This window comes from Musca autumnalis, unplaced genomic scaffold (assembly GCF_047663935.1).
Source record: "Musca autumnalis isolate F117 unplaced genomic scaffold, ASM4766393v1 scaffold_1, whole genome shotgun sequence".
NCBI lineage: Eukaryota > Metazoa > Arthropoda > Insecta > Diptera > Muscidae > Musca > Musca autumnalis.
Genome location: NW_027411644.1, coordinates 83,131,877 through 83,142,715, shown reverse-complemented (window position 1 = coordinate 83,142,715; position 10,839 = coordinate 83,131,877). Strand labels below are relative to the sequence as shown.

The 10,839-nt window shown below is 34.7% G+C and overlaps 1 protein-coding gene across 2 annotated transcripts in view; it reads right to left on the bottom strand.

The window, feature by feature from the left end:
* The window catches only part of LOC141402133 (uncharacterized), a 31,125-nt gene extending 22,251 nt beyond the window's left edge, over positions 1 to 8,874 (bottom strand). For both annotated transcript variants that reach the window (XM_073982853.1, XM_073982861.1), the window contains exons 1-3: positions 7,791 to 8,874; positions 7,434 to 7,673; positions 32 to 69 (exon numbers count right to left, since the gene is read on the bottom strand). In XM_073982853.1, the coding sequence (XP_073838954.1) occupies positions 32 to 69; positions 7,434 to 7,673; positions 7,791 to 7,967 (455 nt within the window). In that variant the 5' untranslated portion in view covers positions 7,968 to 8,874. The remainder of the gene's footprint in view (positions 1 to 31; positions 70 to 7,433; positions 7,674 to 7,790) is intronic.
* Positions 8,875 to 10,839: the final 1,965 nt, after the last annotated feature.

Genomic DNA, 10,839 nt, shown 5'->3' with positions numbered 1-10,839 from the left:
GATGAATAGGCCTATAGTTTAGTGTACTTACTTGTGAACCGTAAACCTAGGGGCAGATTTTTGTGTATTCTAAAAAATATAAAAGAGAAAATTCATTAATTTTATTTTAATTACAATGAATGAAGCGGATGACTCTATAAAAATAGTTGAATAAGACATTTGATGAAATTAACTTAAGGTAAGAATTAATAGGCGATCTCTACGGCCCTCGGCCCTCTACAGGCGTGCTGAACGATGGAAATGTACCTTTAAAGATGGAAGACACCTTTATTGTGACATGATTGGCGTCATAAAATACATTCAGGGTCATTATTACATGTTTACTTTTACTATTAAGCCAATTTGGAGGCATTAAAATTATAATTTTCACATTAAAAGTTTGTGCCAAGAAGGCACTCCTTGAAATGTAATAATCATTTTTAAGTTTAAGGTAACTGGGCCGCTATAAATCTGATTGGTAAATCCAAACTATAACAAAAGAGTACTTATAATAATGGGGGGGTGAGAGTGAATTTTTAGGGCCGATATTAAAAATTAACCAGTAGGTCAGCATAAAAGCGAGCATAAGGAAATACTTAACGCTACAGAGTAGAATGGTGTTAAATAATGAAATATCTGAATAAGTTTCTTTGGATTCCTTTAGCAAAAGGCATATCTGATTCACAATAAAACATATTTTTTGAACTTTCTTAACAGTTGTTTCAAATATTTTCCATTTCAAACTTTCCGAAAAAGTCCAAGAATGTATCTTTGGTTTCTTTAGTTTCAGCCACAAGTATATCGTCGCCTTCCCTTAACTCCTTAGCCTTCTCAGAAACATTATGAATTTAAATTTTTTTAATTTATTTATTTTATTTGTAACTGAAGCAATATTGTAACACGTAGGCCAATTTAAATGCCTGCGACTTCCGCTGATAACTCTTCTGTTTCTGGAACATCGCCAACAGTCATTTCCTATTCCTTAAGCACATTATTAACATCATCAGCGGACAAGTCATTAATTTCTTTAGAAATCGCTGTAGTTTCTTTGGGAATTCATTAGGTTTCTTTATTGGAAACTTCTTCAGTTTCTTTAGATACTCTTAGTCTCTTCAGAATATTTACACATCTTCAGTATTTTCAGAAAAATCTTCAGTACCTTCAGAAACATTTTTAGTACCTTCAGACACATCTTCACTGTTTTCAGGAACATCTTCAGTACCTTCAGAAACATATTCAGTTTGGAAACTTCACATATGGTCTGTTCCTTTACTTTTGAAAATGATAAAACCGGCAAAAGTCGTAAAAGTTGAAAACTGCTGCCATACGAACTATATGGTGTCTAAAGTAAAGGAACGCTTTTCGAGTAAAAAGTGGTAAAACTTGAAGATTCTTGAACGTAAAGGAACAGAGCTATATTCTTCAATATCTTTAGAAACATTTTCAGCTTCCTTAGCAACAACTCCAGGCTCATTAGCAACATTTTCAGATCCCTTCGAAACATCTTCAGTTTCATCAGAAAAATTTTCGGTTTCTTTAGAAGCATTTTCTGCTTCCTATGAATATGAATATGAACAGCCTTTCGTGTGATCTCTTCAACATCCTGCTGGAAAAGGTTATACGAGAGGCAAACGTCAAAAGAAGTGGCACAATCTACATGGGACGATCAGTAAAAGAAGTAACTGATACCTTTATGAAGGTCGAAGAAGAATCTGCTAAAGTGGGTCTGGCGGTAAATTGTGAGAAGACCAAGTTAATGGTCTCGACGCGCAATGCGTCCATTGAGCTCGGACCAACTGTGGAAGTTGGTTCCTATAATTTTGAGGTAGTAAAAGACTTCGTCTACCTCGGCACCTCTGTTAACACAACAAACGACATCAGTTGTGAAATAAAAAAAAGAATTGTATTGGCCAACAGATGCTACTTTGGTTTAAGTAAGCAGTTTAAAAACAAAGCCATATCTCGTCAAACAAAAATAACGCTCTACAAAACACTGATACTACCCGTGCAGACAAGGCAGTGCTTGGTGTGTTTGAGACAAAAATTCTTCGAAAGATCTACTGACCAATCTGCGTTGACGGTGAATATCGACGTCGCATGAACCACGAGCTGTATATGCTATACAACGACATCAATGTAGTTAAACGTATCGGGATGCAGCGTTTGCGTTGGCTAGGCCATATCATAAGAATGGGCGAACATGAACCCGCTAAAAAGGCGTATAAATACGAACCGCTTGGCGGTGCACGCTGAATTGGCAGGCCAAGGAATAGATGGCGCAAACAAGTGTATGAAGAGATGAAAAGGCGCTGTATTCCAGAGAGCGAAGCAACAAATAGAGAGAATTGGAGATCTTTTTTTAGTTCGGCCTATGGAACAACTGTTCTGTAATAGGCCAGCTAAGTAAGTATGAATATGATATGTTTCTTTTCCCCATGGGACGGATGGAATTCATCTTTTGAAATATTTTGTTGTCCTTCTTTCTCGTTTTCGTTTGGGTTATTAACAAAATGGGGGTCTATAAAGCATACTAGATTGCGGCTTTTAAACCATATCGTACCGAGACAATTTTTTTATTTATTTCTTAAGAAAAAATACTTTTTTAGGGTAATAAGGACCCACTGACGTCAAAAATGTACTCAAAAAAAACCCGATTTTTTGTTTTCCTAGAAAATGGTTTTCGAAATTTCGAACACTGTATGCGTAGAAGTAAAAAAATTGATTTATTTGCTGTTTTATTGATTTATTTTATCATTTTTGAATGAGAAAGTGGTTGAAGAGTGATATTGAATCTTCTTTGGGCCTACAAAACTTTTCCCCGGAAATGTGTCAGTACTGGTCCACGTTTTTAACTTTTTCATCCATAAATATTTTTTTGAAAAAAGTGATTTTACTGTTCGAAAAATCGGATACCAAGTACGAAATGGGTTAACCAAGATATGATCAGTGCTTAGACGTTTCTTGTATATTTTATTACTTAATTAATTTTTTATTTATTTATTTACATATTTATTTGTATGTTGCAAAGAAGCCATTTGGCCTATTAATCTGCCTGTCTGCGTACTCGATAATTTGTAATAATTATTACAAATGTTTCAAATTTTGACAGTTGTATAAAGTAAAAGTTGCTGAAAAAACTGTTTCAGCAACATTTAGGGCCTGTTTATGTATGTCGATAAGAAAACGAATGCGGAAGAAAAACTACCAAATTTGAGTGTGTATTTCAAATTTGTTTTTTGTTTTGAAGCAAAAGCAAATGAAATAATATTTCAAAAACTAAAGTTTGGGTGTCTTTCATGCGCACACATTTTCGTTTCGAAATACATAAACTGGGGGATAGTATGTAAAAAGACACATCAAATAGGTTTGTCCTCGTACTTAATAAATGTTGCTGAAACACTTTTTTTCAGCAACTTTTCCTTTATACAACTGTCAAAATTTGAAACATTTGTAACACAGTCGAAATCGTTTATAACGTCGGTCAAGGGACCGGCCAAAATCGGACGCTATAAGCGATAGTCGTTATAAACGATATTTATATAATAGGTAATATTATATTATGTATAGTGACGTTTGGGTATAAATACGTTGTTTTATTAAGTAAATAAATAAAATCAATTCAATTTTTTACTTTTCATTCTATAAATGACAAAATAATAAAAAAATAACGATATTAAATTCATTCTTCAGCAGATCACCTTTAAATAGGACATGGGTCTATTTCTAAGAGTCTGTTATTTTAGTTTGTGCCTTTGAATTCCGACATAAGTTTTAAATTTAACTCAGATCTGAGTTTTGAAAGGGTTTCAAAAAAAAAAACATTTTTGTTTGTAACATCTTCTGAGTAAACAAATTTTTGAAGAGTTTCTACAGCTAGACACGCCTCTGACACTTACAGCATTTGAAACTCTGTTCATTAGAATTGCTTCCATCTAAAACTTCAAATATTATGTCGTCGTCATTATATATGGCAGATGTGAAAACTTTGTCATCGATGGCAAATAATTAATGAATATCTTCTACGTGTTGGGAGAAATTAGAACGAAGATAAATGTCTTCAGAAACTATTAAAGGTCCATTAACAATACCGCAAGATGAAGAAAATTATCAATGACAGAAGACGTTACATTTTTTCATGATTCATCTAACACTAACACGGCATCCAACACATTTAATTTCGTAACAGGATAGTGGATATTTGCTTACCCGGCAATGCTATTTTAATGATTTTATTCCACCTTGGTCCATGGGTTGTAAAACAGATGTGACATTGGGTGGCAAACATTCAAGCTTAATTGACTTGAGACCGCCATTTTCGAACATGTTGTGCATAAGTTTGGTATTTTGTTGTTGTTTGAGTTTGACAAAATATACATACAACAAATTATTAAGAGACAATTTCCTTCTTCGTATGATTCGACGTTATAACCGATAGCAAAATTCAAATATTTCACAAAAAATCGACGTTACAACCGATATGACGCTATAATCGATGACGTTATAAGCGATATTTATTTGTGTGGAATATAAAGGGCAGAAATTCGGGACTTTTGGATTTCGTCGCTATAAGCGATATGACGTTATAAACGACGACGTTATAAGCGATTTCGACTGTAATAGGTTTCTCCTCGTACTTATTAAACGTTGCTGAAACATTTTTTTCAGAAACTTTTCCTTTATACAACTGTCAAAATTCGAAACATTTGTAATAATTATTACAAATTATCGAGTACGCAGACAGGCACCCAGCAAAAATTCGGATCCGTTAGTCATTACGTGACCCATTACAAAGTAATGTAAACAAGCTTCTTTTTGCATTACAAGTAATCTGAAAAGTAATGGGTTACTTCTTAAAAAATTTACAAGGCAAACCTACGACTATAAATCCTAGGGTTGTGTGTTCAACGCTCACCGTCGGCACGCGAGTTTTTTTTAATTAAAAAATAAAAGTTCTTGGTGCAAATGTGCAATGCACATTTAAGTTCTTAAGCAACCCTTAATGTTCGTGTGCGTGGAACAGAGTGTTGTGTCTTTGGCTAGAAATCAGAGGGTTCGTGTGTTCAACTCGCCCAGAGAGCGAAATAAAATAAAGTAAAATAAAAGTAAGAAGTGTGATGAAATTAAAAACAAATTCTCTAGAGCAACTGTTCTAAAAATAGAATTTTTCACCTTACTTTTCAACTTCTAGTGGCCACAGAATAACTAGTTATTCTAGTGGTCATAAAATAACCACAAACTGAGTGCGACATGCCCTTGTAAAAATAATGGGGAAGAAAGGGGGGTTTGCGAGTAGTTACGGCCGCCAAAAATCCCTTACAAAACCCATGATTTTGGGAGGACTTTTTTTGCTGGGTATAATATCACAACATGCTAAAAACTACAAATGTGTTCTTCGAATTAGGAAATCCCCCCATACCTGTTGCTAATATTATTCGAATGTTTGCCACAAATGTTCGGAAACGATATCATTTTCGAACATTTTCTTGTGTTTTTCTTTTGTTCGCCAAAAGTTCGAAAACGATATCATTTTCGAACATTTAGCAAATGTTTGTTCTTCACAAGAAGAATTGTTTCGAGAAACATTTTTTAATTTGGATGTTTTTTGTTTTCAAAAATAATTTTATAATTTAGTTTGTAAAAAATTCCCACTTGCTTTTTTTCAAATAATTTTGATATAAATGCTGCGTATAATACAAACAATAAGTGTTGATAAACACAACATATGGCTATGTTACAAAATATAAGACAACAATGTTTATCAACACTTACACATCAAATTGCAAACATGAAAAAGAAATAAAGACGAAAAAGGCACATAACAGAAACATCAAAGAAACTCCACCAAAAATGTTTTTCGCCACTATCGTAAAAACTATCGTCGATCATTCGCTAATAATATTATTAAGAATATTCGAAATCGAAGGATTTCCTGCCACAAACTGAGCGACGAGTGAATCATTTTCAATTCATTCTGGTGTGTCGTTCTCGAACAAAATATCCGCAAAACTCTCGAGAAACATCCGAAAACGATATCGTTTTCGATAGCAATGTCGACATATTGTCGAATGTGACTCCTTTAATCTTGGGTAGTTAGCGGTCGGAATTCTGTTACCATCGACCGATGAATTCAACCCTGTGCTCACCTCTGCAGCCCCATGTGGTGAAGAGAATGACCGTATAAAGTGTGGCTCTCTCGGATAATTTTGGTTTGGGTGTCCTCATTCGCCGTAAATACGTCAATTTATAAATCAATCATTATATATAGAGGGGGATCCACCAACTTGGAAATGTTCATTGCCGACCTTTAATTTATGTATGTATGGCTCCTAAAGTCTATTTTAAGCGATATAGGCTTATACTGAACAGGTTGTAACTATCACAATGCTGCATGCTGGAATTTATGTAGAAATGCGATTTCCTGCTCCCCAAAGACATTATTCGGGATCAATATACCACTATTTCTTTTCTTTAATTCCCGTGAAAATCGTGGAGCTATCTATCTGAGCTGCGTCTGCAATACCCCCTGGTCCTTAGTTAGGACGGAACGTCTCAACTCGTGTTATGTATCGAAGACTTCAGACTGGTATACATCATGGTTCACTTTTCGGCATAGTCATCATATAATTGGATCGTCAGATTTGTTGTAATTTGAATTTTTGGCTTCCTATTTGTTGGGAACCATCATGTTTTCATAGGATAAGGGAATTAAAAAGGATGGTCAAATTAAAATTAACGCCGTTTAAAAAGAAGGTTGATTTCTAAAGACCATTTTTACAAAATTTTGCCTCATACAAAAGCTTTTATATCCCGATTTGTCCAAAATCATAAAATCGAAACCATTTTGGCCATTGGCCATTGTAATAACCTCAACAAGCGTGTGGTGAAAATTCCAAAAATATCCAAGAGTAGCTCCTAAACTGGACTTAAAAATCGGAGAAAGTGAATCAACACTAAAAACATCAAAATACGTCAAATCTGAAATTGTATTAACATTTACAAACATATAAGGTGTCAGTTTCGGTTTGTCTTTCCTTTAGCTACCGCTCTCGAAAAAATTGTACAGATATGGCTTTCTGAAGCTTCGAAAATTCGCTTGTTTAAAGGTCGCCTATTCAGAGAAAAAATTTACCCCAGACGTTAAAAAAATGTTATCCACTTAAAAAATGTTTCGCGCGCTTTCTTATCTTTTGTTTGTGCGGCACTTTTCTTCCCTCTCCCAAAAGGGACACAGTACAGCATATTTTTGTAAGCAAAACAAATTCAAGCGAATGTTATTGCATTGCAACACAAAAAAAATCTTTACAAGAATTGAAAATTCCACATAATTATATCGGTTAGGTATGTAAGTAGGTACATAGAAAGTAATTTCAAGCTGTGTGTGATAAGGACAACAAAACGGAACGACGGTCCAGCAACAACAATAACTAGTAAGTAAAAAATTCATACATATTTACCTTCACATCAGGACAGGAAAATGCCGACGGCTGTGGTGGTATGCCTATTTGTTTTTGTGGAGTTGATACATCTGCATTTTCCACATCTTCAAATTCCTTGGCATTTTTATTGGCAAATTCCCACAAATAATGTTTATTCAGAATTTGAATTTTAGTGTTGTGGAATAAATTTCGTTTATTTTCCACTACTTCGCCATTAATGGTGACTGGGTATTCTGTGCTGAAATTGCGTATGGTGATCTGGAAAAAGATGGAGAATGGGGAAACACAAAAGAATTAACAAAACAAAATACAAAATAACGCCCGCTAAGTGTGCCCGCCCACTTAGCAACATTTGAAATTTAATACAAAACTTACCCTGCCAAAGGCATCCGCTTCAATGGTACAGTGTATATTCTCTACTCGTATATCATCAAGAATCAAATCACAAGTTGTAAAACGGCCCACAGAAAATTTCCGGCCTTTGGCCACAATAATTCTGTCATGATTGCCGGTCTCGTCGAGACATATAAATTTAGCGCCTTCAAGCGTCATTTTTACAGAAGAAGGGCAGAAACTTGCCGTCGACTTCTTTTTTGCAGCTACAGACAGACAGACAGACACAAAGGAAGGATAAACACTATTTTCCTTTTTTCAATATCCTTATTGTGACTCTTTTCAGTTGTTGTAATACTTCTTTTCAGGTTTTAATAATTATAGATTTTATTCCTTTTCTTCCTTCAAATTTCTTACTATTACAAAATTTCCTGTTTTTTCTCTTCATGTACACTTTTGATTGAACAATTTTGCATATGTGTGTGCGAATGAATGTTGTGTTCGCCGCATTTGCAAAAAAAAACTCTATTTCACAAACAAGTCAACAAGGAGGAGGTAGCCGACGAAACGAAGCTGTATCGAAGTAAATGAAAACGAGTATAGAAAGTTTTTTTCGTTTCATGTAAATTTTTCCACTGGTCGGCTGGCCTTTGCTACACTTCTTTTTCGTTTAAATTCACTGCTTAAATTCCATAAATTTCTTTTGAATATTAAATAACTTATATTGATTGATTAATCACTTCACTTTTTTGTAGCAAAATATTTCTTTAGTATTGGAATTTATTTAATTTTTCATTATGCCTTTAAGATTTCGTGTTTTTTCCTACTTTCTGCAACACAAACCCAAACGACGCCGCTTTGCTTTGCCGACCGAATGCCGAATATTTTGTGTTTTTTTGCTGTTGTATTGCCCACCGATTTGGTCGTTTGAAAATTTCAAAAGCAGGGTTGCATTTGTGCGAATAAATACAATATTAAAAAGCGGCAAGTAAAGGTGTGGAACAAAAATAATTAATGCGATAACTTAAGTGACTATAATTATATCTTGCTGTATTATTTTTATATGAATATTATGCTAATAAATATGAATAAATTAATGTAAATAATACTGAAATACAACGCTACTGTCATCCATTACGAGAAATTAGCACACATAACAGTGTTGCCATACTGCGGGTGTTAACAGTGTTGCAAATGAAACCATAAGAAAAAGCGTTCACTTTGTGACTACCAAATAGAAGCCAGTTCACATGTTGTGATACGTTGTTGTTTGGCTACAATCATGGTGGAATAAGAAGGTGTTAAGAACAGAACAGAATCAATCGTCGCTTACTTTGCTTGCTTCCCCATATGTCAAATTACAAAGGAATGCCAGAGCCTCTTTGCAAATCCGCCTGCGTTCCCCTTTAGGAGGCTCTGGCATTCTTTTATAATTCGACATTTGGAAAGCAAGCGACGATTGATTCTGTTTTGGCCCTTACATCAAATCATACCAAACGTCAAATTTGGTCACAATAATTAATTATTTTGAATTGCTTGTTTCCATTTTGTATGTGTTTTTATTCACAATAATGAATTTTGACAACTAGTGTGATAACCAGCTGTTTTTGCCGCTGTACCTGTATTAAGCTGAAAGCACATACAACGTTTGAGTAAAGTTTTGCGTTGGTCGTTGACAAAAAAACAACAACAGGGCGACGCCGACATCAAAGTCTGGCGTTGATGTGTTTGTCGGCATATATTTCAAATGATTTTGAATTTTTAGGCATCATGCCCAACAGTGTAAAAACGGCCAAAACGACACAAAACTTTACTCAAACGTTGTATGTGTTTTCAGCTTTATTGTGGCATGGCTACAATCAAGGCACATTTATATAACCCAGCGTTTACACATGCCAGTGACAGTTGGAAAAATGCAATAAATACACAATTTTTTATTACCCCAATTACATTTTTTGAATTGTCGACTCCAGTAAAATTTTGAACTGGCTGCCAGTGATATGTCGAAAGTGAAAAAGAGTTGCCGAGACTATTTTCTAATGCATGTACATTTTTGTTTCTTTTAAGAATGCAAAGATTTAATGCATATTTTCAAAAAGGTTAGGAAACACAAATAATACATCTCGGTAGCTGCAATATATTAGTGGTAAGTAAAGACATCATTTTGATGTTTTTCATACAAATATAGGTTGACAAATAATTTCCCCTCAGGGATTATACAACGGCAATACCACATTCATTATGTTTATGATTGAAAACAATCTTTTTAAAACGAAATAAAATAAAAATAATAAAATATGTTGTGAATTGTGTTTTAAATCTGGAATATAATGCAATTTTGTGTTTATATGCGGCTTAAAATAATTTTGAAATCGATCTTGCACTGGCATGTGTAAACACTCATGAAAACTGCATGCCAGTCAAACACTTTTTCGTCATTTTCGAGTATAATACTGTTAAGGCCGCTGCACATACGGCGCGTTCAGCGTTGCCGTTCCAGCCGTTCACCACCGTTCAGCGTTGCGTTACAACAACCAAGAACAAACTTGGCATCACTTACACATTTTTCATGTGGTTGTTGTTTTCAACGCGCAACGCGTCTCACTACGGACCGTATGTGCCGCGGCCTTTACGGAATTAGGTTTAACTAATCTCCGTGTAGACGTTGTTTTATTCCCCGATGCGATTTGTACAAAATAAAACAGGGTTCGTTTTAGATTACGTTTCTACAATGCTTTATTTAATTTATTACACTTATTCGGAACTGACTGTTCCCAGCAAAAAGTTTGCATCCGCGGATGCAGTTAAATCACTAGAACTATTGCCGCTGGAGTACATCTTTTCCTACGAATTCACCTATGAATTTTACAAGAGAGCGCGCAGCTAGGATGCACTCCATTTTGCTTCCACGGCACACAGCTAGGATGCACTCTATTTTCGATCCAAATCACAGCCTTTGATGTAGTGTTTTGGATTGAATTTAAATGCAGTCTAAAGATGCTATAAAATGCAAGCCATTGCAAATATCCCTAAATAAATAAAATGCATTGCTTATTCGTGTAAACAAGAATATTAACTTTATTACACTAAT